The 21798-nt window shown below is 36.2% G+C and overlaps 1 protein-coding gene across 1 annotated transcript in view; it reads left to right on the top strand.

The window, feature by feature from the left end:
• The window catches only part of CFAP46 (cilia and flagella associated protein 46), a 108132-nt gene that overhangs the window by 35578 nt on the left and 50756 nt on the right, over positions 1-21798 (top strand). Inside the window, exons 19-33 of the mRNA XM_088132589.1 lie at positions 2517-2736; positions 4084-4233; positions 5142-5249; positions 6155-6336; positions 9969-10100; positions 12469-12637; positions 12988-13072; positions 13193-13331; positions 14998-15181; positions 16155-16314; positions 16739-16899; positions 17970-18071; positions 19054-19128; positions 19213-19377; positions 21640-21788. Of these exons, the coding sequence (XP_087988715.1) occupies positions 2517-2736; positions 4084-4233; positions 5142-5249; positions 6155-6336; positions 9969-10100; positions 12469-12637; positions 12988-13072; positions 13193-13331; positions 14998-15181; positions 16155-16314; positions 16739-16899; positions 17970-18071; positions 19054-19128; positions 19213-19377; positions 21640-21788 (2181 nt within the window). The remainder of the gene's footprint in view (positions 1-2516; positions 2737-4083; positions 4234-5141; positions 5250-6154; positions 6337-9968; positions 10101-12468; positions 12638-12987; positions 13073-13192; positions 13332-14997; positions 15182-16154; positions 16315-16738; positions 16900-17969; positions 18072-19053; positions 19129-19212; positions 19378-21639; positions 21789-21798) is intronic.

Raw genomic sequence — 21798 nt, 5'->3', positions numbered from 1 at the left:
GAAAGACTGACTCTTGTCCTGAGAATTGAGAATATTAGCTAGAAAATGAATTGGACTTGGTGTTTATTCCATTCATTTCTTTAGGGCCTATAGTTTATTAATATGTTCCACTTACATCTCACATTTTGAACAGGTGATTAAATCAATGTACTTAGCTTTTGCCTCCTGTTTTTTTCCCCATAGCAACCACCCTTGAGGAAGATAGGACTGAGAGAAGGTGCCTGGCCAAACATTACCTAGTGAGCTGCTGTGGCTGAGGGTAGACTAGAACCTGGGTGCCCTTAGTGCAAGTCCAACACCATTATCCTACACTACACGGGTTCTTTTTTCCATATGTATATACTGAAATAGAAAAACAGTAGAAAAAAAGCCAATATTGAAGTACAAAGAAAGCAAAAAAGAGAAGCAAGATAATACCCACCCAAAAAAACAAGACTGCTGCATTTGAATTTAAAAAAAAACATAGTGAAAAATTACTTTTTAATGATACATTCTCCCCTTCCCTTCTATTTGTTTGAACTTTGCATCCAACATTTAACTAATTGTTAAATAACTGTTGTTAGTTCTATTTGAGTCCTAAAAACCATATTCCAGATATCTAAATCTACCTTCCATTGTGATATATTGTATATCAGGGAGCCATTCCTGCTTGAATTTAGTAAAACCTCTGTTGAGGATCTATACTGTCAATTCTGCCATTGCAATATATTCCCCAGTTTTAGACTCACAGTCTGAAATTGTAGGCAAGGTATCTCTTTTCCAATGTTGGTTTATGCTAGGTTTATTCTTGCTGCAGTCACCATGTATCTTAGTAAATTGTAATATTTTTCATTTATGTTTTCTAGAATTATGCTTAAGAGAAATGTCTGTGGTTTCAGTTCAATTTTATTTTTAATTTTTTAAAAAATGTTTTTATTTCCAATACTTTAGAATTTTTCTGCATGACTAGTACATTTGGTCAAATGTTCCTTCTTTGTTCTTGCATTTCTAACATTTGTTGTTATGCTTTATCTATCTTAGTAATCATAGATGGAGTTCTATACCATCTGTAGAACATTTTATATCAATTTTCCCTTAAATTGTAGCTTGGGGTAAATTTTATTGATTTTTTTCCATAGCTCTTCTCATTGGTCCACTGCAGTTACTTCTCTCAAATTTTCAATCCATTTTACCATACAATTTTTAGTTTGTATGTGTCATATTTCAACAATAATTTATAAATATACATCCCAGACCACAGGGGTTCTTGGCAATTCTATCATTGTCTGTTTTTCTTTTTTGTGTCATGCTCTGTTCGTTCTAAACATCAACAGCATCAGAAGTAAGAAAAAACTTTAATGCTCTGCATGTTGTTCAGTTCCAAAGACATGCGTTTAGGTTATTATCAAAGGTTTCTATTTGGACACGTATTGAGAACTTGGGCTCTGATATTTCCATCTATTTCTTTCCAGTTTTGTTCACATAGAATAGTCTAGTCTTGATATAGGGCTTCAAACCATCAATTTAATGTGTTCCATTGGATATCACATGGGAAAGTGAATTTGGTTCCCATGAAACATTCAGAGCAGCTGCTTCAAAGTGGTTATTAGGAGAGGTCTTTGCAATGTCTACTGCAGTGTTTTTGGAGCAATGTCTCTTCTTAGAAGGTGTGTTAAATGGACTCTACAACCATGTACAATTTGGAGAGTTCTTCACTTGCCTGATTTCTTCTGAGCCTGGATATGTTTGCAGCATTATCTGTGATAAAACTGCATAGTAGTAATTTTGAATTCTTTCGACATTTTTATAAAAGGGTTTATTGCTGTCTCTTATAAATATTTACCAATGTGTGCAGTTCCTGATAGAATGTTTTGGTAAAAAAGATGCTCCCTTCTTCTCTTAATACAAAGCATATATGATAGAATCATTGTACATATTGGTCCATCCTTCAAGACTGAATATAATAATTTTCCTCTCTAAATTATTTGCTGACTTCTTAGTTTCTTTCATATATACTTTATCCAACAATTTCTCTGAAATATCTGCTCTTTCAGGTGGACTGTATCCTTGTCACAGTGACTGAACCTTGTTGATGAAATGTTCTGAACCATACAGAAAGGGTAGTTTGCTAAAATAATAAGCTGAACAATTTTCTCATCAATTGCTTCTTGCTGTAATATATTATTTTTAATTGGAAAATCGTCTATACTTATTTCTGCATGATGGAGTTTCTTCTTTCTTTTTGTAGCTGTGGGTAATATATTCGGTCTCTCAGGCATACATGATGGCACTGGAACACAATCACGTAACTGAAAATATATACACTGATTATGGAATGGAAGGCTGTACTAATAGACAGCATTCAGAGACTAGTATTTTGAGGATGGATCTACCTAAACAAAATAAATTAATGCCATTAGCATATCTACTGCTTGTTCAGTGTTACTGAGTGCAAGTCTTAATAATTTGGAACAGTAAAACGCTGATCTGTAATACTAACTTTGAACAATTTCTCTTCCTTTTTTGTTTTGTTTCAGGAATACTACTGTTTTGGTAACATTATGTAATGCTCTGGCAAGAGGGCTGATTCTTCCTTGGATTCCAAAAATGATTTCCAAACCCGATGAAAAGAAAGTTATTGAGGAAGGACCCACCAAACGTAAAAAGCCTGCCTTAAAAGCACATGATAAATCAGCCACTGCCCTAATTACATCTGTGGATCCAGCTGGAATCCCTGATATTAAAGCAGCCGTAGAGGTATATTTTTTGTCATAGTGGTGTTCTATATAAGAACAAGCTATACATGACTGGACACCTTCTTAAGCCTGCGTGGGTAGAGAGAAGCTATGTGGTTGACTGCTAGCTCAGTAGAGGCTAGCTACAATATTAATGTGTATTCTTTCCTTCATGGAATGTGTAAACATTTTTGTTGGAAGCAGGGGAAAGGGCCAGATGAAGAAGATATTTCTTACCAATGTAAGAATTTGAGCTTCAGCTCAATCCAAGCAAGACTGAGTGGCTTTGGGTGTTTGGACCGTCTGGTGCCAGGAACCTCCCATCTTTGGTGTTGGATGGGGTGCACTGCCTCAGACCCACTGCATAATCTGGGGGTCCTCCTGGACTCACAACTCCTGAGGAGACCTTTGCATACCTTCAGATTGCGGGTTAGCTGTGCCCATTCCTCGACCAGGAGGCCCTGCTCACTGTCACTCATGCCCTTGTGACCTCTTGTCTGGATTACTGCAATGCCCTCTATATGGGGCTGTCCTTGAAGAGCATTCAGAAGCTTCAACTAGGGCAGAATGCAGCAGCATGTGCAATAAATTGCGCTGGTTATTCAGCACATGTAACACCACTGCTCTGTGAGCTGCATTGATTGCCAATGTGCTTCCAGGTGCAATTCAAGGTGCTTGTTATCACCTTTAAAGCCCTTTGTGGCTTAGGACCAAGTTACTTGAGGGACCATCTCTCCCCAGTTGTTTCTATACAATCCAGTCAAGCAGGATGGGCTTGCTGAGGGTCTTGTCAGCTAAGGAAGCCCTGAGTCACCCGCTGGGGGAGATGGGCGGCATACAAATTTAATAAATAAATAAACAAAAGGAATGCCAGTTGGTGGGGCCTAGAAGACATGCCTTTTCTGCCATAGTGCCACCTTGTGGAATATTTTCCCTCCAGAGATCAGATGGCCCCAATCCTGCTAGCCTTTCATAAAGCCCTAAAGGCCTGGTTCTGTGCCCAGGCCTGGGGCCCCGAGTGTGTGCAGGGACCCACTTCTTGCTTGTATAAGTGATTTGGATTTCATGTTTCTTGGCTGCTTTTTATTTTAATTTTTATAATGTTTGTAATTGTTTTTATTTTAATTCTGTTTGCCATCTAGAGTCAGTTGTTGAGATGGGTACCATATAAATTGGATAAATACATAGATAAATGAATAAATAAATAAATGTTGCTACTTATTGGCAAAATCCAACCATGCTTGTCCATTTGATGGAACAGCTTTTTATCAGGAGAACAGGGGCCCCTTCACCTCCTAGTCCCCCAAATTTGTTAATATGCCTCTGCATTAGTTTTTTAAATTGACATTTGTAAAATAATTTCTTTTAGGTCTGCGAATTTGCTATGCGTTTGCCTAATGGAAGTGCGCCTGATGAGCCAGTGCCTATTGCTATGCGTCAACAAGTTATTGCAACTTGGGTAAAGGCCAAACAATTACTTCAGCATCAGATTGGGAGATGGCATGGATCTGAGGATGAGGTATCAATTCTTTCTACTATAGCATAGAAGGGCAGCATTTTGGTGGCTGAGGGTCACATATAAGATGGCAGATGATGATGCAGAGTAGACAGAGGCAGTATATATTTTCTTTCCAACCCTAACTTACCTAATTTTCTTTCTTTCTTATTTGGGTTGCGGGGAGGTTCTTTGTAGTATAGATTATCTTAAGCCTGATTTAAGGGCATACACTATGTTTTTGTGTGTTTTCCATTTCAGAACAGAAGGAAACCGTGTCATCTATTTTTAAAATTAAGGTGGGCAGAAAGGGAAAAGGGGATTTCATGCTGCTTGAGGGCATCAAATTGCTCATCCTTGTAATACAAGGAAGAACCTGTTTGAAAAACAGAACTCCAGTTTGGGATATTTCATTTCATGTAGATAGATAGTAGACCTTGGACTTGGTTCTATTTTCACACATATGGATCAATATGGACCTCAGTGAACTTGAGGATTCCGACCAGGCTTATCTCAATTTTTTCTCAATATGATCTTCATAAAATCAAGAAAGCAAAATAAATCCACTCTCCAATCTAACAAGGCATTATTATATTAATGCCATGCTCCCTGTGACTCAGGTGCCAAAAATTATTTTTAAAAAAGCAAAAAAAAAAAAAAAAAGATTGCCCATCCCTATTATAGAAGGACTGTTTTTCAGAATCTGAGGCATAGTTCTCACAAAAGGCAAACGTATTTGTAAATTTCATTTGGATAGTATCATTTCAGATTGAAACTGAGTTGCATGATAGACTGTTCTATGAAGCATGTCATAGAAGCTAGGTTGAACCTGAGTTTATGTCATTAACCTGCAGAGTTCTATAAATGTGAAGTATATACCTATTTAGTATGATGCCTTGTTATCTGTGGAATCAATGTTTCTTTCTATTCAGAGTAATGATGATGGGTCATCTCCCATGACAAAATTTTTTATTGGCCTGGAAATGTATTCATGCAATGGTTTGGGCCTCATGGACTTTTCTCTTCCCAGTTTGCCTCATGTATGTATATTTCTTCTTCTTCTGCCCCTTTCTCCTCCTCCCTTAGTAATAATAGTAGCAGTAGCAGCTTTTTATTGATTAGTTAGAAGGCTACATCAAACGCGAAACACAGTGTCACATCCAAAACAATAATTCTTCTTCTGCATATTTACCATGCCTACTAACAGAATGCACTTAACTGGCATGTTAAATACACGAAGGAAGATTAAACTTCAGTTTATCAGACTGCTACTTCACTGACAGTGGTTCAAGTTAGCCAGAGCTTTCTTGGAATACAAAGAGCGAGGGTGAAGGGTGGGGAAGAAAAATAGATCTGAGTGAAAAGAGTATATGGTTGGGCCATAAGGATTCTAATGAAATGTATATCATGATTTCAGTGCTTGAACTTTGGTATCATCAAAACCTTAGTCTGATTGTAGACATACTCTCATCCAGGTGGGGTAGTAGAAAAGGGGTATTATCCTTTTCTTCTTTCTTTTCTCTTCTGCAAAGGGATTAACAATCTTATTTCCGTGACTCAAATAATCAGGAGTGGGGCTTTACATTTTATCAATATTCTGAACCTCTTCAAAGAACATACAGAACCTTTTCTTTTTTTTAAAACAGAAACTGAAAATGTTTTCCCCTCTTTAAAACTGGAATAAAATCCAAAGGAGATATATTCCAAGTACTTACTTGGCTTGTCTCTTAATTTTATATTTTGGTTTATTATAATTATACCCCACAGCTATATGGGATTGCCAGTGATCTGCAATGCAGATTTCCAAGCCAGCCACACTTAGTGTATCAATATCAACTCTTTTCCCAAGCCATTCTTTACAAAAAGGTACAAATCATTTAAGACTGGATGTGCTAAATGTTAATGTTATCAATCCATGAATATATTTTTATCCACTTACTTGTAGTTGGTAAAAATGGCTCTAGAGTACAGTTGGTCAGACTCGCTTGTACAGCTTCAGACATTGACCAGACTTACACATTTTGCACATAATCTCCATGACCATGAACTGGTGATGACTTGCTGTCAGAAGATTTTGGAATTAGGAGATAAAGTGCCATTTAACACAGATGCAAAGAAAAAGGGAATGTAAGTAGAACAGTGACTTATAAAAACTGATTTACAAAAAAAAACTTGCATAATTCTTGCTTAGAGGGAGGTATAGATGTAAAAAGGCTGATCTCTTAGCCGCAGGCTTCCACCTGCCCTTCAAAACAGCTTCATAATGATCTCAGTTTCATTTTTAACTATAATTAAATAGTGTGTCACTACTGACATAAAGAGTTGGATTAAGGCTGTTAGGTTGCAAGGAATCATTACCAGAATTTGAAGCTGGTATAGGAGCTTGAATAAGTATGGAATCTGGTTAGTCTTCCCCATTACATTTGTGGTGATGTCCTTTAACCCAAGCTCCTAACATGGGGATCTCACCGAAAGGAGTGGGGCCATTTTTCACATGATTTTGGGGGGAGTGGGAAAAGGAGCAAATGCATAACAGAATCTTTGCATTCATATTCCCTTCTCTTAACAATGCCTCCTTCCTGAAGGAAGCAACAATTGTGATGTTCAAATCAACCATTTTGCTACCATATTTAGGTGATGTGATTTCAGGCTTCTTTGGGAGCTCACGATAGGGTGATGGATGGCCAAATGGCCCTCCTACATGCCTATCTTGGCCCTAGTCAGAAGTAAGGAAGGGAGAATGATTTTACTGTGGTGATGGGAATCGGATGTAGAAAGTAACAATGATTTCTTATGTCCCATTACCAGCATCTTACCATTAGTTAGGATCTGTCTCATTATAGGTGCAACAGTTCATAGTGAACATTCGTTTCTCTAACCTCTGTAGTGTTGTTTTGATATTTTGCTTTAGAATATTGTTTTATGTGAAATGCTTTAGAACTTTCAATTAAATTTCCAGGTGGAAAGCACCTCCAATTTTTATAATTTTTAAAATTGAACTTTAATTTAAGAGGGGGTTTTTTATTCTGCTTTTAACTTTAAAACATCATGAATCTTTGCATTAAAATGGCAGTAGCTGGGGAGGAAACTGTTTTCAGACTTTTCTTAAGAAAGGAATTAAATAAAGCAATACTGACCTCTAATGGACATGATTATTATACCATTATATTGATGTAATGTTAAAAGCAGATTTTCGCCAGTTTCACTTGCTATGTAGTTGTGTAATTTTGCACTGGCAATTTCTTAAAATTAAAGCCAGACTCAAACTAACAGTCGGAGCTGGAAGAGACCATGTAGGCCATCAAGTCCAACTTTCTGCTCAATGCATGAATCAACTAAACCAGTGTTTTTTACCATGGCAACTTGAAGATGTGTGGGCTTCAACTCCCAGAATTCCCCAGCCAACATGCTGGCTGGGGAATTCTGGGAGTTGAAGTCCACACATCTTCAAGCTGCCAAGGCTGAGAAACACTGCACTAAACCATTCCTGACAGCTGGCCATCCAGCCCCTGAAAACTTTCATCAAAGGGGAACCTACCACTATCCTAGGCAGACTGTTCCTTTACTTAATCTGCTGTTTTCAACTTCAGCCTGTTGGTTCTCATCCTATTTTTTGTTTGTTTCAATGGAGAACAGGTCCACATGTGAGAGCTTTTTAAACATTTCCTCTTGGTCTTCTTCAAGCTAACCATGCTTATCTTCTTTAAGTGTCTCTCATAGGCTTTAGTTTCCTTTTAAACCTGCTGCAGCTTCTCCACACCCCTTTCACGGTGCAGTGCCCGGGCCTAGACATCCTATTCTGGGTGATCTAGACAGGGCAGAATACAATGGAATATTACCTCCTGTGATACGTATGCAGTGCTTCTGTTAATGCAGATCATGGGGAATTATCTGTGCTTGTCACCCTCACTGATGGATCATAAAGAAGAATGGGTTACCTCCAGTCCTATGACTTTCTCCTTTAGCACAGAGACAAGTGTACATCTGCAGTCAGTACAATTTGCATACTCTTCTGGAAAGAGAATAGGCAAAACACACCCCTGGCAGGTCACCATTATGGCTCCCATGAGACTCTTCTGGTAGGGTCTGGAAATTGTTTTCCCTCCTCCACTTATCTCCATCATAAGACTCCTCTGTTCCCTTTTACTTTCCTGTTTTCTCCCTCGGATTGCAAGCTCCTAACTGCGTGTCCTTTTACTAATGAGTACTGCCTGAATTAGGAGTCCTTTCTGTAATAGATGAATAATATACCAGTATGCAATAATTAAATAAATGCATCATATATGTATTTGCATTTAAATTAATTAAACTTCTGAAAATATTCTAGATTGCATGCCAGTGATTTGGGTTCATATTTCTTTGCTAATGAGAATAAATTGATATTGATGTTAATAATAATAGCAAACCATCTGTCAACCCTTCAAGGTTGACCAGATCAGAAAACAGATTCAACCAAAACTATACTTTATTGAACAGGCAACAGAATCTTGTAAGCCTGACTGCAATTTCCCTTCCCTCCCTCTTATATCCATGGAGTCATGGAGGAGCCAGTCTGTGTCTCTTCCTAATACTTTCCCTGTTTCCCTGGCTCAAAGTGTGTTTTTGCACATGTTATTCTACTGATCTCTGCATAGTTTCTCCAAGGCCATCTCCATGGCTCCTCTTACCATCCCACTACATGAATGAGCTGGTATGAGATAAGTTTTCAAATCTTGGCTTTGAAAGTCTGCTTTGAAATTTTTGCCAGGGAGAGACCTTGCTGATGCAGTAGAACTCCCTTGTGTCTTGTTGCTGTGCTCAGTCTTATCATGGTGTATAACCTGTGTCATGAAACTATCTTCCACAACCTCACCTTAGTAGCAGAATCTGGCTGTTCCTCATCCAGTTTTAAGCCTCCTACACAGCTGTTTCTGTTTCAGTTAATGACTGTGTTTCAATCTACATGTGAAATTGATGATCATGAGCACCTGCTTGGTATAATTGGTTAATCATACACCTGACTCTAATCCTACAAGATCCCTGACTTTGTGCAAGTGTACAAAGGGTGCAAGTGTAAGAACTGATGCTGGTTTGAAGCCAAAGGGTAGTCACACCAAATATTGATTTGATTTAGATTTTTCTTCTGTTTGCTCACTTTGCATTTTGTAAATTGATAAACATAAACAATTACAATATTTATTTTTGAAAGCATTCTTACTTTATAGCATTTTTTCACACCTGCCTAAAACTTTTGCACAGTACTGTATCTTACTAGTTTAGAATAGTTTTAAAAGTATTTCATGTTGATTTTAATCTTTCTTTAACATATTAAAATAATTTAAATGTTAATGTAAATTGCTATGAGCCATTTAAGAAGGCAATATCAAGAGGAAATATCAATAATAATGATAGTCACTTGTTTTCAACTTCAATAGTTCATCTGGGTTGGGGGTTTTTTGTACTAAGAATTAGACAGAACAAATCATGTGATGACATTAGCTGATAAAATGAGAAGTAGCTTTTACTTCTCATAAATAGAAAAACATAGATATGTGATTGTTTTGTTTAATTATTTTATGAATTAAAGATATGGTACTGATCATAGGCTACAATATCAATAATATGATACATCCCGCCGCCCCCCAAAAAAAGAGGGAGACCAGAAAGTTCAGATTGTCTGTTTTTCAGTTCCTGCATAGGGAAGGGACTACTCTATTCTAGCAAGTATCTTGAAAAATAAATTATTAGTCTCTAAGTTTGCTTTTGACTTCTTTATGTAGAAATGATTACAGTGTCAGACAAGAAATGCTAAGTATTGCTACTTGTGCTCAAGGGAAGAGTATGATGGAAAACCTGGCTGGCCAAAAACATTTGCGGGTTATAGCATCAAAATCCTTTGTTGAAAGTGCAAGGTATGTTGTGATTTTTGGAACATCATGATTTATTTTAAGGAAATCTGAATATTACACCAACAGATGTATAAATCTCAGGCAAATAGTAAGCTATATATAGAAAGGCACTGAAATGAACCATCAGAATTTCATCAACATTGAATGACCTGGTATGGGTGTGGCTCATAAAGAATAGTGTGCCTCTCCTCATTAAACATTAATAATGAAGTAATGTAAGTTGTATCAAACTATTTCAGGAGTAGAAACCTTTATCTTTTTTCCTTCCCTTCTCTTTGATACTGATTTTTTTTTTTTTAATTAAGCAAGAGCTGCATAAAATTAGGCCAAAGGCCAGATGTAGCCTTAGCACCATTTTATGCCTGTTTCTGGATATTTTATTGATTATGGAGAACATTTTAGTGTTTTTTTTTTAAATGAGAGCTCAATAGCTTTGTGAATTAGCTCTAGGTTTCATTCTTAGATTCATAGTAATAATCATTTCCAGATTACTTTAATTTTCAATAAACTAACATTTTTGCATAGTACCTAGCTAATAGTCTGAGACAGTCCTGGATGAATTTTTGTCTATGACTGTTGATAACGTTTGATAAAGTTAAAACTTTTCACTTTTGATATAATACAAAATCAGTCAAAGGAAGATTAAGTATTAAAATATTAAATATTAAATATAAAAATATATTTAGAACATATGTGTCATGGATAAAGTCATGGGGAAAGTTTAGTAGCTACTTGACAAAAAGAGATAGTTAAAAGAATTTTTGTGTTTGCAATAGAAAATATGAAGAAGTAATTGGCTTAGCCAATGCAGAGTTCCTAAAATTGTACATAGTGCTCCAATCTCTTCTTTTCCCACAACAACAATCCTGAGAGGGTTGGGCTGAGACAAAGTGGCCAGCCCAAAATTACCTGGTCAGCTTTCATGACTAAGGGAAGACTAGAACTCACAATGTCTTGGTTTCTAGTCCAGCACCTTAACCATTGCACCAAACATTTTCATTTCAGGAAACAGACACAAAACTTAATAATTTTTTTTTTAGATTTTTTATCCTGCCTTTATTATTTTTATAAATAACTCAAGGCAGCAACAAATAACTCCTTCCACCTCCTATTTTTCTGACAACAACAACCCTGTGAGGTGAGTTGGGCTGAGAGAGAGTTTTCATGCCCAAAGTTTTCATGCCTAAGGTGGGACTAGAACTCACTCTCTCCTGGTTTGTAGCCTGGTACCTTAACCACTAAACCAGATTGGCTATCCTATCAACATTTGTTGATAGGAAACATTCAGTTTCAGAAAACTTTGAAGTGCTGTTGAAATAATGCTGCAATTCAGAGTAAAATAATGATAAATGGAGTGCAAGGTATAAGTCATCCCATAAATTTTGACATATGGGAAAACATCTGCTGATGTAACTTTTTTTTTATATTATATTCATGGGGGGAATGTTATGAAATGAAGAGCAGATGGCATAATAACCATAATAAACCATAATTTATTAGCATGTAGAATCTCCTGTTGAAGAATATAAAAGAATAATGGGAACTGATTCTAATTATGGGGGACTTGATTCTTTAGGAAGAAAAAGATCACCTAATATTATCAAACATTTATTAAGATAATGAAAAAGAGAGAGAATGAAAGCTTTACTATTTGTTTTGACATGTAAAACCTATAAATAATTGTGATAATTGCTATCCAACATCCAACAAACAGCAAGTTCTGGAGGAAACTGAGAAATGAGATGGAATTATGAATATGCAATAATGGATTAATAAGCACATTATTTAAAATTATTTAAAAATTAGCAAAGGAAATAAGCATAATCAGTAAGATAATTAATTAATAATTACTAACTGTTAGAACAACAGAAACATTAAATTCATTGGAGAATATTATATATTACTACATACAGGAAATATGTGGGTATATTCATAACTCTATATAATTATAATCCTGGGGGGGGTTGAAATGAGACAGTAGCAAATTATTTTAGAGGACAAAATCTCAGGAATGGTTAAATTACTAAAAAATTATGTCTGTTGTATGATAGATAGATAGATAGATAGATAGATAGATAGATAGATAGATAGATAGATAGATAGATAGACAGACAGACAGACAGACAGACAGACAGACAGATGGAGAAAAAAGAGAGGGAGAAATAAACCTTTTCCATAGTTTTTTTTTTTAATTTACACTAAAGGAATACAGCTTTTAATGGACAAACCCTTTAATTCAAGAAATTCAGTGTCTTAACCTTGAAAGATGTCCAGAGGGTAGTGAATCAAAATCATTACAATTTGCATTACGCATTGCTTACAACCTGCTACAGCAGGTCTATGGTTTTATTATATTTTTCCACTTTCTTAGATACGCAGGAGAAGCAGGAAATCTTGGTCTCGCCATGGTAGCAGCTCGACAATTCTGGAATGCATGCTTACCTTTCATTGGTTCTTCAGCAGACAGGCAGCATCTCAAAGCACCCACTGAAGTCATTCTCAAGAGCATCATTAAAGCATCCGAGGCCAAAAATAAGCAGGTAAGAAATAGTACTTTTCATAGTGAATCCATGGCTATTCCACGGCTGGTGTGACTGTTTTGACCGCCAACATTCAAAACAGAACTGAAACCTGAAGAGGAAAACTGTCTACTTAAATAACATAAATGTGTGAATACCTTTAGGCAGCCTGAATTTCTCAGCACGGTGGGCAATTTTGGAAAGGATTGCAGCCTCCCACATCCCACTCTTCTTGATAGTTCACTGTATTCTGCCATTAGATACTGTCCCAAGTTTTTTTTCCCCACTTTTACTTTAGAAACATTTTGTTACTGACAATTCAAATGTCGATGACATCTCTTCCATTACAATCAGCACCTCATTTTTTTTAGGAAGCAGACAATATGTTACATTTGCATCAGTGGCACACAGTAGATTTTCAGAGCGGCGGTCCATCAGATGGGCATTTTTTTCCTGGTGAGTTTTTATCATTTCATTTTTCAATTTTTAAACCTCCCCCCCCCTCTTTATTTTTGCTGATGATCTATCTGAATTAATTTTGTAATATTTGAAATATTGTGTTAATGTATCTCAAAGGCGCTGAGGAAGATTTGACTTTAAGAACATTCCTCTATGTGTTACTGTTCCAAGCACATGCTGATAAAAACGATTGGGAGACAGGCCTTAAAGTTTTAGACGAAGCTGTTCAGATTCTCCCTCGCACAAAGCACAGACTGTAAGTTGTTTGGATAGTTTGCAAAGTACTTCAATTAATACGCAATGTTATGGCTGTGGTTATCTTAAGTAACACAGTACCATCCAAAGTTCTGGAATGCCAGAATTAACACAGAGAGAAATTTTCCACTCAGATGGTTGTCCTTTACCTCCAAACCAACTTTTGACAATAACAGAGAACTGATTTTCTGCTTATCTATTCCTTCCCCACCTTTGCTTTTTGTCCTCCAGTTTTCTTATAGAGAATACGCAGTCTATAAATGTCCTAATAACCCACTAGCCAAAGGGGCTCCGATATCTCTTAAGGTCTTCCAATTTACCCTGTTCCTCAGGGACAGCACCTAGCCACCTGGCATTTGAATGAAAGGGACAGCCTTTTAAAACTGGAATGCTTAGAAGAGGTATCTTCTAGAACACTATTAGTAATTTCAAGTATATGAGGAAATACAGAAGATGTTCATTAGACATGTGTGGCACAAGATCATTAACAAGCTTCACCAGGTCCTAATAGTGAGTTGCAACCAATGGTATGCTGGAGCCAGCTGGCACCAGCTTGCGAGAGCCTATTGTTAATTTTTTTGAAATTTTGCAAGCCGGTCAACAGCAGAGGAGAGCCTCGGTGCCTAGCGCACCAATCAGCTGTTCTGCAGCTAGTGATGTGGGGCAGCAGAGCTGGTTCTTAAACATTTAGCAGCACACCACTAGTTGCAACTCAGAGATTAAATCCAATGCTTTACATAAGCAGGCCTTGGTCTTCTTTTCATTTTCATTCAAGATAAGATACTGACTTGCACTTCTACATAAAGAGACCTTTGTGGGCCCCTCCACTACACACATCTTCTTCCTGGAATCCATCCAAGCAGTTCTTATGGAGCTGAGAAGATTTCTATGTGAAATGATAAAGGCCACGTTGTTAAGAATTTTCCTTCAAATTGGTGTTCTTCGTGGCAATTAAATCAGTTAGTGGATATCCACATATGGTACAAACTCCATGACTGGCTTTGTTTATTCTATAAGTAAACAGTAATTCTCCATAATTATTCCTCCTTCATATCAAAGCATCATATTTCTCAGTAAAACTTTCTGCTTTGAGCAAATGGTTTTGTTCAAGCTGAATATGTACAGTGCAGTCACAGTGTATAATGGTCACACACAATCCTTCAGACACATTCACACTTTATTTCCTTTTCACACCAATGTCTTTCAGTAAAAAACTACTTCTGATTCCATTTCAGCAAGCATTTGTAGCTCAACATTCCAATTGCAGTTCTTTCTATTGGGTTGGTGGTCATAACTACATTTTTCCTCAATGTGGATGTTACTCAGTATTATCACTAAATTCTACAAATGGGTACTTTTGGAGGCAGCCTTTGTTAGCCTCTGTTAGCCTTCTTAGAATATTAAATTAGTTAGTATATGTCCCATTGTTGGAATTCTGCTCTGTGTAACTCTGAATTCAACCTACAGTATATATAAAGCTGCCTTATGTATTATCATGCTAAAGTTAGGATATGAATGAATTGCATTCCATCATGGATATAGATATGCCTGTAACACAAATAGTGACTTCTTATTCCAACATATGTTATAAAAAATTGTTGAAATACCACTTTGACAACTTATTAAATCATTCATAAATACTGACTCAATAAAATTCTCCTTCATAGCCCTATTTTTAAACATATGGTCATGGTGAAGGCAAGACTAGGACGTAATTATATAATGGAAATTCAGAAATTCCGAGATGAAACTGAAGACTACATGTCACATATGTGGCATCGTTTGGCATCTGTTTCCTTGGATATAGTGGGACAATTGTCTTGCTACCAAAATGCAATTGAAGTTTTACAGGTTCGTATGTATCTTCTTTTTAAAAGATGCTATTAGTCTGCAGTTCTTGGTGAAGAATCTATCCCTGACAGTAGTGGAAAGAATATAAGCTTTATGTAATTCTTAACCCTTGTTCGGGGTACAGTGTACTAACAGAAAGATGTTTGTCCAGAGACTTCCCTATCTTCCTTTCAAGAAGATGAATAGCCTTCTGTGATCCCATACCCAAACATCTAGGGAGCCTAAGAGTGAATTAATATAGTTAGTGATTTTCAGTATTTCTTGGACTTAAGTAGCTGTCCTGAAGACACCTTTAGAGTACTAGATGTTAGAGCATCTGAAATGGAAAGTTCAAGTGAATGTTTCAATTTTGAAATCTTGCTTTTGATATTTAACAAGTTATTCATAAATAGTTTTCCCTTCCTCTAAATCCTAGTACTGTCTCTGAACTGAAAAAAAAAAAAGGAGGTGTCTTGTAGAGATATTTCAAAGTTAGGTTTATATGCCTATTGCTACATAACTTAATCAAGGTTTTCGGTCCTGACAGACATAAAGAATACTTCCCTCTTCCCCAGTACTTGCGTACAGCAACTGATAATCTAGATATGGCATATTGCAAACAGCCCCAAACTCATGCTACTTTGCAATCACACAGAAATGAAGTTTCTTTCTTCTAATTTTTCTTTGTAGTGGGAAGAATGCAGATGCCGGCACCAGTTTCCTTACCTTACCTTTGGGATTAGGGAGGCAAGCAAGGCAGCTGCCTCTCAAGGAAGATTTGATTTAATTTAATTAATCGCACGTTGCGGAGGGTTGGACTAGATTAATTTTGTGATCCCTTCCAACTCTGTAATTCTATGACTCTGTGATTAGAAGTTGCAGTTCATCTAAAAGAAATGTCGTTTTTTTGTTTATTTAAATTATTATTTTTTCCCTCTGAAAGGGGATGTGCATCAAGAACTAGTCTAAATGTGTGCTCATTGTTTTTATGTAGAAAAAGGAATCTGAATTAAAAAAAGTGGATAATATCTTAGGATTTGCAGAATGGCTGTATTGCAACCAGTTTCCTCTTAGTGATGCTATTAAACACTTGGAATGGGCAATAAATATGTTGTTGTACCTCAGACCTCTCCAAAACAACCCTGAGGAAGAAGGTATGTTTTTCTAGATATCTTCCAAAAATGGCTCTCAATAAAATAATAATCAGAGCTCTCTTTTTAGCATTTTTGGGGGAGGGGGAGGTTGTGTAACGTCAAAGTTCTTCCTTTGACATTAGAAATATTTAGATTTCTTTCTGTGGTCTTCTATAGGTGATATTTTTCCTCTTTTCATTTAAACAAAATACTGTTTTAGGCCTGCTGGGGCATAAATTCTGATTTTTAAACTAAGGGGGTATAGAAGATAAAATTAATGCCTGAAACTTTTCTGGACTACCCAGAGCTATTATTCAGCTACATCTGGAGGGTTGCAAGTTATATAAAATATGTCTGTTACATAAAACATATCAACAATATGTTTATATTGTTATATAAAACATTTTCAATAATGTTGACTGATTCTTCATACTTTTCTTTATAGAATTAAAAAGCCAAATTAGCATTGGAGAATTAAGAAGCATAAAAGAGTTAGAAGCTTTATTTAGAGCTTATACAATAATGGCAGTCATTTCTGGCCATGGTTCAACTTCTTATGAGCAGCACTGTTTGATGGCATATACTTTTGTGATGCGCATATGGCAGGTGAGATAAGAAAAAGGTGGCTAGAAGGCTGCTAAATGCATTGTGCAAGTCTATTAGGGTTTTTATTTTTTAATGAACAGTGCATTGAATTGAAAGCACTCGCCTCAATCACACTGATCTTCTGAAAAGAATTATTGTAGCTTTTAGTGAAGATAAGTTATATGCAAGTGATTTCTTGATATACTTGGATGTCAAGCCTGTTCCAAAAACTTGTTCAAAACAGATTCCCTTTTTTACTGAACTATAGAATCTGTAAGGCCATTAGTCTGAACAGAAATGTATCTCATTTTCTGCAGTGTGCTGATATTGTGAAGTCATAATAATGCTTAACAGCATTTAATTGGAAACAAAATTACTTCTCTGATATTCTTATAAGCACAATTATATTTGTTACATCAAAACTATTTACACTGAATCAGCCAAGCATGTCAAAGTTAAGGTAACCAATGGCAATGAAGCTTTCAGGATCTTAGTCTAAGCACTTTTTCTAGAAAAAAGTGTAACCTGGATTGAAACATGTCAAAATGAGTAAATCAGAGCAGTCATAACGATGTGTGTTAGCAGAAAAGTGATGGATCACTTGTTACTTTCTAAGCCTGTTGGCTCATCCCAGCCAAGGTAGGAAAATGGTGGTCGTTTGCCCGGGCTCTTTAGCCAGGGAGAATTTATTTGTTTGGCTCCCCTCTCCACAGAAACCAGTGTTCCCCTGCCATTTTAAAGAAATGAATTTTTTTTAAAGTTGCCTCTTAGAAGTAATAAAAGTTAGGGACACAAAGTAAATTGTACTATACCCATTGGCTCAGCTAAGTTTTTGAAAAAGAAGCTTGAAAAGGTCCTTTTACTTTTCTGTGAATTTTCTTAAGCTAGCTTCTATTATGATATAAGCCGTTAACTTTAATGTATATAAACTTGCTTACTTGTACAGAAAATAAAGGCAATCTGTAAATCTCTAAAAAGGGCTTTATTCTTATACTATATGTTTTATTTTCTATAATAATTGACGTAAACTATTAAAAGTTATACTTCTTAGATTTTGTTCCTCCCAAAAGCAAATGTAATTATTTTTTCAGATGTCATTCACATCAGCAGGATTGATTATAAAGGCACAGGCCAAAGTTTCACCAACCCAACCAACAACTCCAAAATCAAAAGGCCAAAAAGATGCAAAGCAGGTAATGCACCTCTCCCTCAAAAGCTTACCTTCTCTTCATATCCAAACATTTCCTCCCATTATAAGAGTTTGTGGGGAGAGTAAGGGGGGAAACAAATAATTATGCATATGTCATCATGTCATCATGCAAATGACATAACTGAATGCTTGTGTCAGATACGACACAGTTACATAATTGTGTTGTTACTGTGATGGCATTATGAAGCATGAGGCTTGTTACAAATCCTGCCACTTTCCATAAATTTTATTTTATTAAGTAGGGATTCTGTTAATGCTTTTAACAGAAGGATTTCCAGAGTTGTTGATCTGCCGGCATGTTTCAGTATCAGCTAGCATAGGTGATAGTCAGGATCATAGGGATAATAAAGTAATAATATCTAGAGAGATGAAATTTTCACATCTCTGTTACTACCTTTCTATCTGAGAACATATTAGCAGTGAAATGAATGCTTTTTACTTGGAAACAAATTTATACATCACATAAATGCTGCCACAGATCTTTAAATTCTCAAAACTTGGATAACCTCAATCATTATGTAGCACTGATCATTTGTAAGACAAGGCAAGATGGATACATTCACAGAATCGTATTTATGTAGAGACTAATCTGTCTAAAATTAATCAAACTGGTGAGCAAATAATCATTGCTTTCTACTTCCTGTTGATTTTAAACATCTCTTAATTTGTGATACATGTAACAATTGTGGATCTTTCCTTCCTCATTATAATTAGGTTGTGGGATAAAAAGTTGTTTCCCGAACGTTCCCAAATTTGGAATTTCTATGAACTGAAGAAACAAGACAGTGAATAAAGTCATTTTTGTATAGCTAAAGTATTATCGTGTTTTTTTTTCTTTATTTCTGCTTGGAAATCCAGAGCTAACCCATGAGAAAGAGTTGCGACTTATTTTACGAAAAAAACCATTATTAGGACTGAATGTATTATTACAGAAATACCTATCACTATTTCTTTTTTTTCTAAAGCCTGATCCTACTCAGAGTTCACCTACAAGCCCTCCTAAAAAAGATAAAGAGAAATCCACAAAAGATGTAAAAAAGGTATATTTCCTTTAATGCAGTATTTTAATTTCATTTATGTTAATGAAAAATAAACTTTCCTAAAAATAAGAGTGTAATTTTCAGGTACATTCAGCCATTAAAGAGAAGGCTAAGAAGAAAGGGCCAATTGATGTCTTGCCCGGAAATGTGGAGGAATGGGCTAGCTATGAGTGCCCTGATGAAATGAGAGAAGCCTTTAAACAGGACTCAAGCGGCTGTGCTGTGAACAGGGAAACCATTTTAGCACCTGTGAGTAATGTTTTGAAAAGGATTTATGGGGCTTTCTCTGATGTATATTAAATGAGGAATAGTTTGGAGTTGAAAGTGCTATGGCAGTATGATTAGAGCAAGAAGTAGATGATTTTACTGAATGATACTCTCTCTAGATCATTCAGAACAATCTTGCTCCTTACCAATCAACTCTCTGCTCAACGTTCCCCTCCTTTCAGTATACTTTGATTTAATATACTAGTACAAAAAGACAACAACACTTAGAAATATAGGTAGTCCCCGGGTTAAGAACACCTGGTTTAAGGACAAACCATAGTTTAGAACAGAGCCTATTGTAGAAAAATTTGAGTTAAATACACAATGATTCAAGTTAAATACACAATGGTTCGAGTTAATTACATAATACTATTTATACAGTGTTATACAACAATACAGTTCTGGCTTTCATACAAATTCAACTTAAGGACAGGCCTTGGGAATGAAACGTGTTCTTAAACTGGGGACTACCTGTATTTCATCTCTCCTTATTCTAATAATTCTGTATAGCTTTCCCCACTCTCAGAGAATAAGGTTCTTATAATCCTGTACCATTGGAGAATGAAGAGAAGGGAGAAATCTTTGGATTTTTTCCTTTGATATATGGAAAGAGAAGTGCATTTGATGTGTATACAGGATTTGATTATTATAAGTAGTGGGGTCAGAAAATGTACATGGGCAGAAGGGCAGGCTGTACATTTTAAATATAAATAAAATAAATACATTTGGTAGACGGATAAGAATGGCAGATATGGATGGGGAGAAATTAGGAATTCTCTGTCAGAACAATTGCTGAGCAGAAAATTGCTGGAGATTGTAAAACCTATCTATCCTTTAGATGAGTTTTCAGGACTCCAAAGTTAAATTCTAAGCCTGAGGAGAACTGTACTATCATCTCTTCAGTTTTCAGTGTCTCCCCCATAGTAGTGAATCAAAACTGGAGGTAAAAATCATTAAAAAAATTCAAATGTCTGTCAACCCCATTAGGTAGACCAGACTAGAAATCACCTCCACAGGAAGGCTAAAAATACTTTTACTGAGAATGTCTGACTGTCTGTCTGTCTATTGTAACATAATATTACAAGTCTGATTATGTTGTACCCCTTCCTCCTACTTATAATTCAGTGAATTAGGGTCTGTCTGAGCCGCTTCCAAACATCCTCTGGCTGTTGTCGATTTAAAATATGTTTTACCCTTTGTCACTTTGGCAACAGAGCTGGCATATCTCCTTCAAGGTCGTCTTCTCTCTAGATCAGTGTTTCTCAACCTCAGCAACTTTAAGATTGTGGACTTCAACTCGCAGAAACCTCAGCCAGCATCCTAAATTGTTGAGGTTGAAAAACACTGCTCTAAATATTAGGCTTTCATATACAGCTCCCAAATCCTGGCTGCAAAATCCAGATAGTAGCAACCAGATAGAGAAAGCTCTTTGCTATCCTATGGTTATTCAAATGCTTTGTAGCCCTAGTTTTACATATCTCATTCAACATAATGGTACTGCTACAAAAAGAACTTTACTCCTGGCTGTTTTTTGTTCCTCCTTGTTCTGCCTTCTATTGCTTTCGATGTGTAGAAGAGCAAACAGTTTACTCTCTTGAAATCCCTTTCTCTCCAATCCAATCAGTTTATGTACCAAGATAGAAACACACTAGCTGGCATTATAGCATTAATTGTTGTACGCCGCCCACAGTCACTTTTTGTGAGATGGGTGGCTATATAAATACGATAAATAATTAATAAATAAATAAATAAATAAATCTGCGAGGAGGGGAAAAAAAACACAGGTCAGGCCCAGGACAACACGTATTGATCGTAATGGCAATTGTGTGACTGAGGGACACTGGGAAGGTCATAAATAGGCTGTAAAGTTATTTTTTCAGCACCATTGTAATTACAAAAGGACACTGAATGAATGATCAGTAAGTGAGAACTACCTGTATTTGTTTTTTTAAAAAAATATCTGCAAGTTAGCCCAAAGTATTACTGTATGTAGATGGAAGCAGCAAAGATGGTTTTTTCAGTGGCTCAAAATATGAAATTTTATTGCCCTTACATGTATTCATGTAGCATGTGTTCATGCTTAGCTACGTGCAAGCATTTACATTCTTAGTAGTACTGTACAGAAATCTGCCTTCTGCGGATTTATTTCAGTGGCCTTTTTTCAAAGAGTTGAAAATGTACACTTGAGATACAAGTGTTGACCATCATAGTGAACTTGTTTGTCATTTATTCTTTTAATTTTAGACACGTACCCTATATTACTTAGACCTTTTATTTAAGGAGCTGCAGGCAATGTTATGTACTCACATGACTCTTCCACTTCTTCACTTGGCTGAAGTCATTGCTCATGATGTTGTAGAAAGCAAAAGTCTCTCAGATCTCTACCGTCTTAGGTTTGTATTT

This window comes from Python bivittatus, unplaced genomic scaffold, assembly GCF_059951505.1.
Source record: "Python bivittatus isolate LINGU-HERP-01145 unplaced genomic scaffold, Pbiv_v1 ctg000980_np1212, whole genome shotgun sequence".
Lineage (NCBI taxonomy): Eukaryota > Metazoa > Chordata > Lepidosauria > Squamata > Pythonidae > Python > Python bivittatus.
Note: the sequence above shows the minus strand (reverse complement) of the source record. Positions and strands in the feature narration are given on the sequence as shown.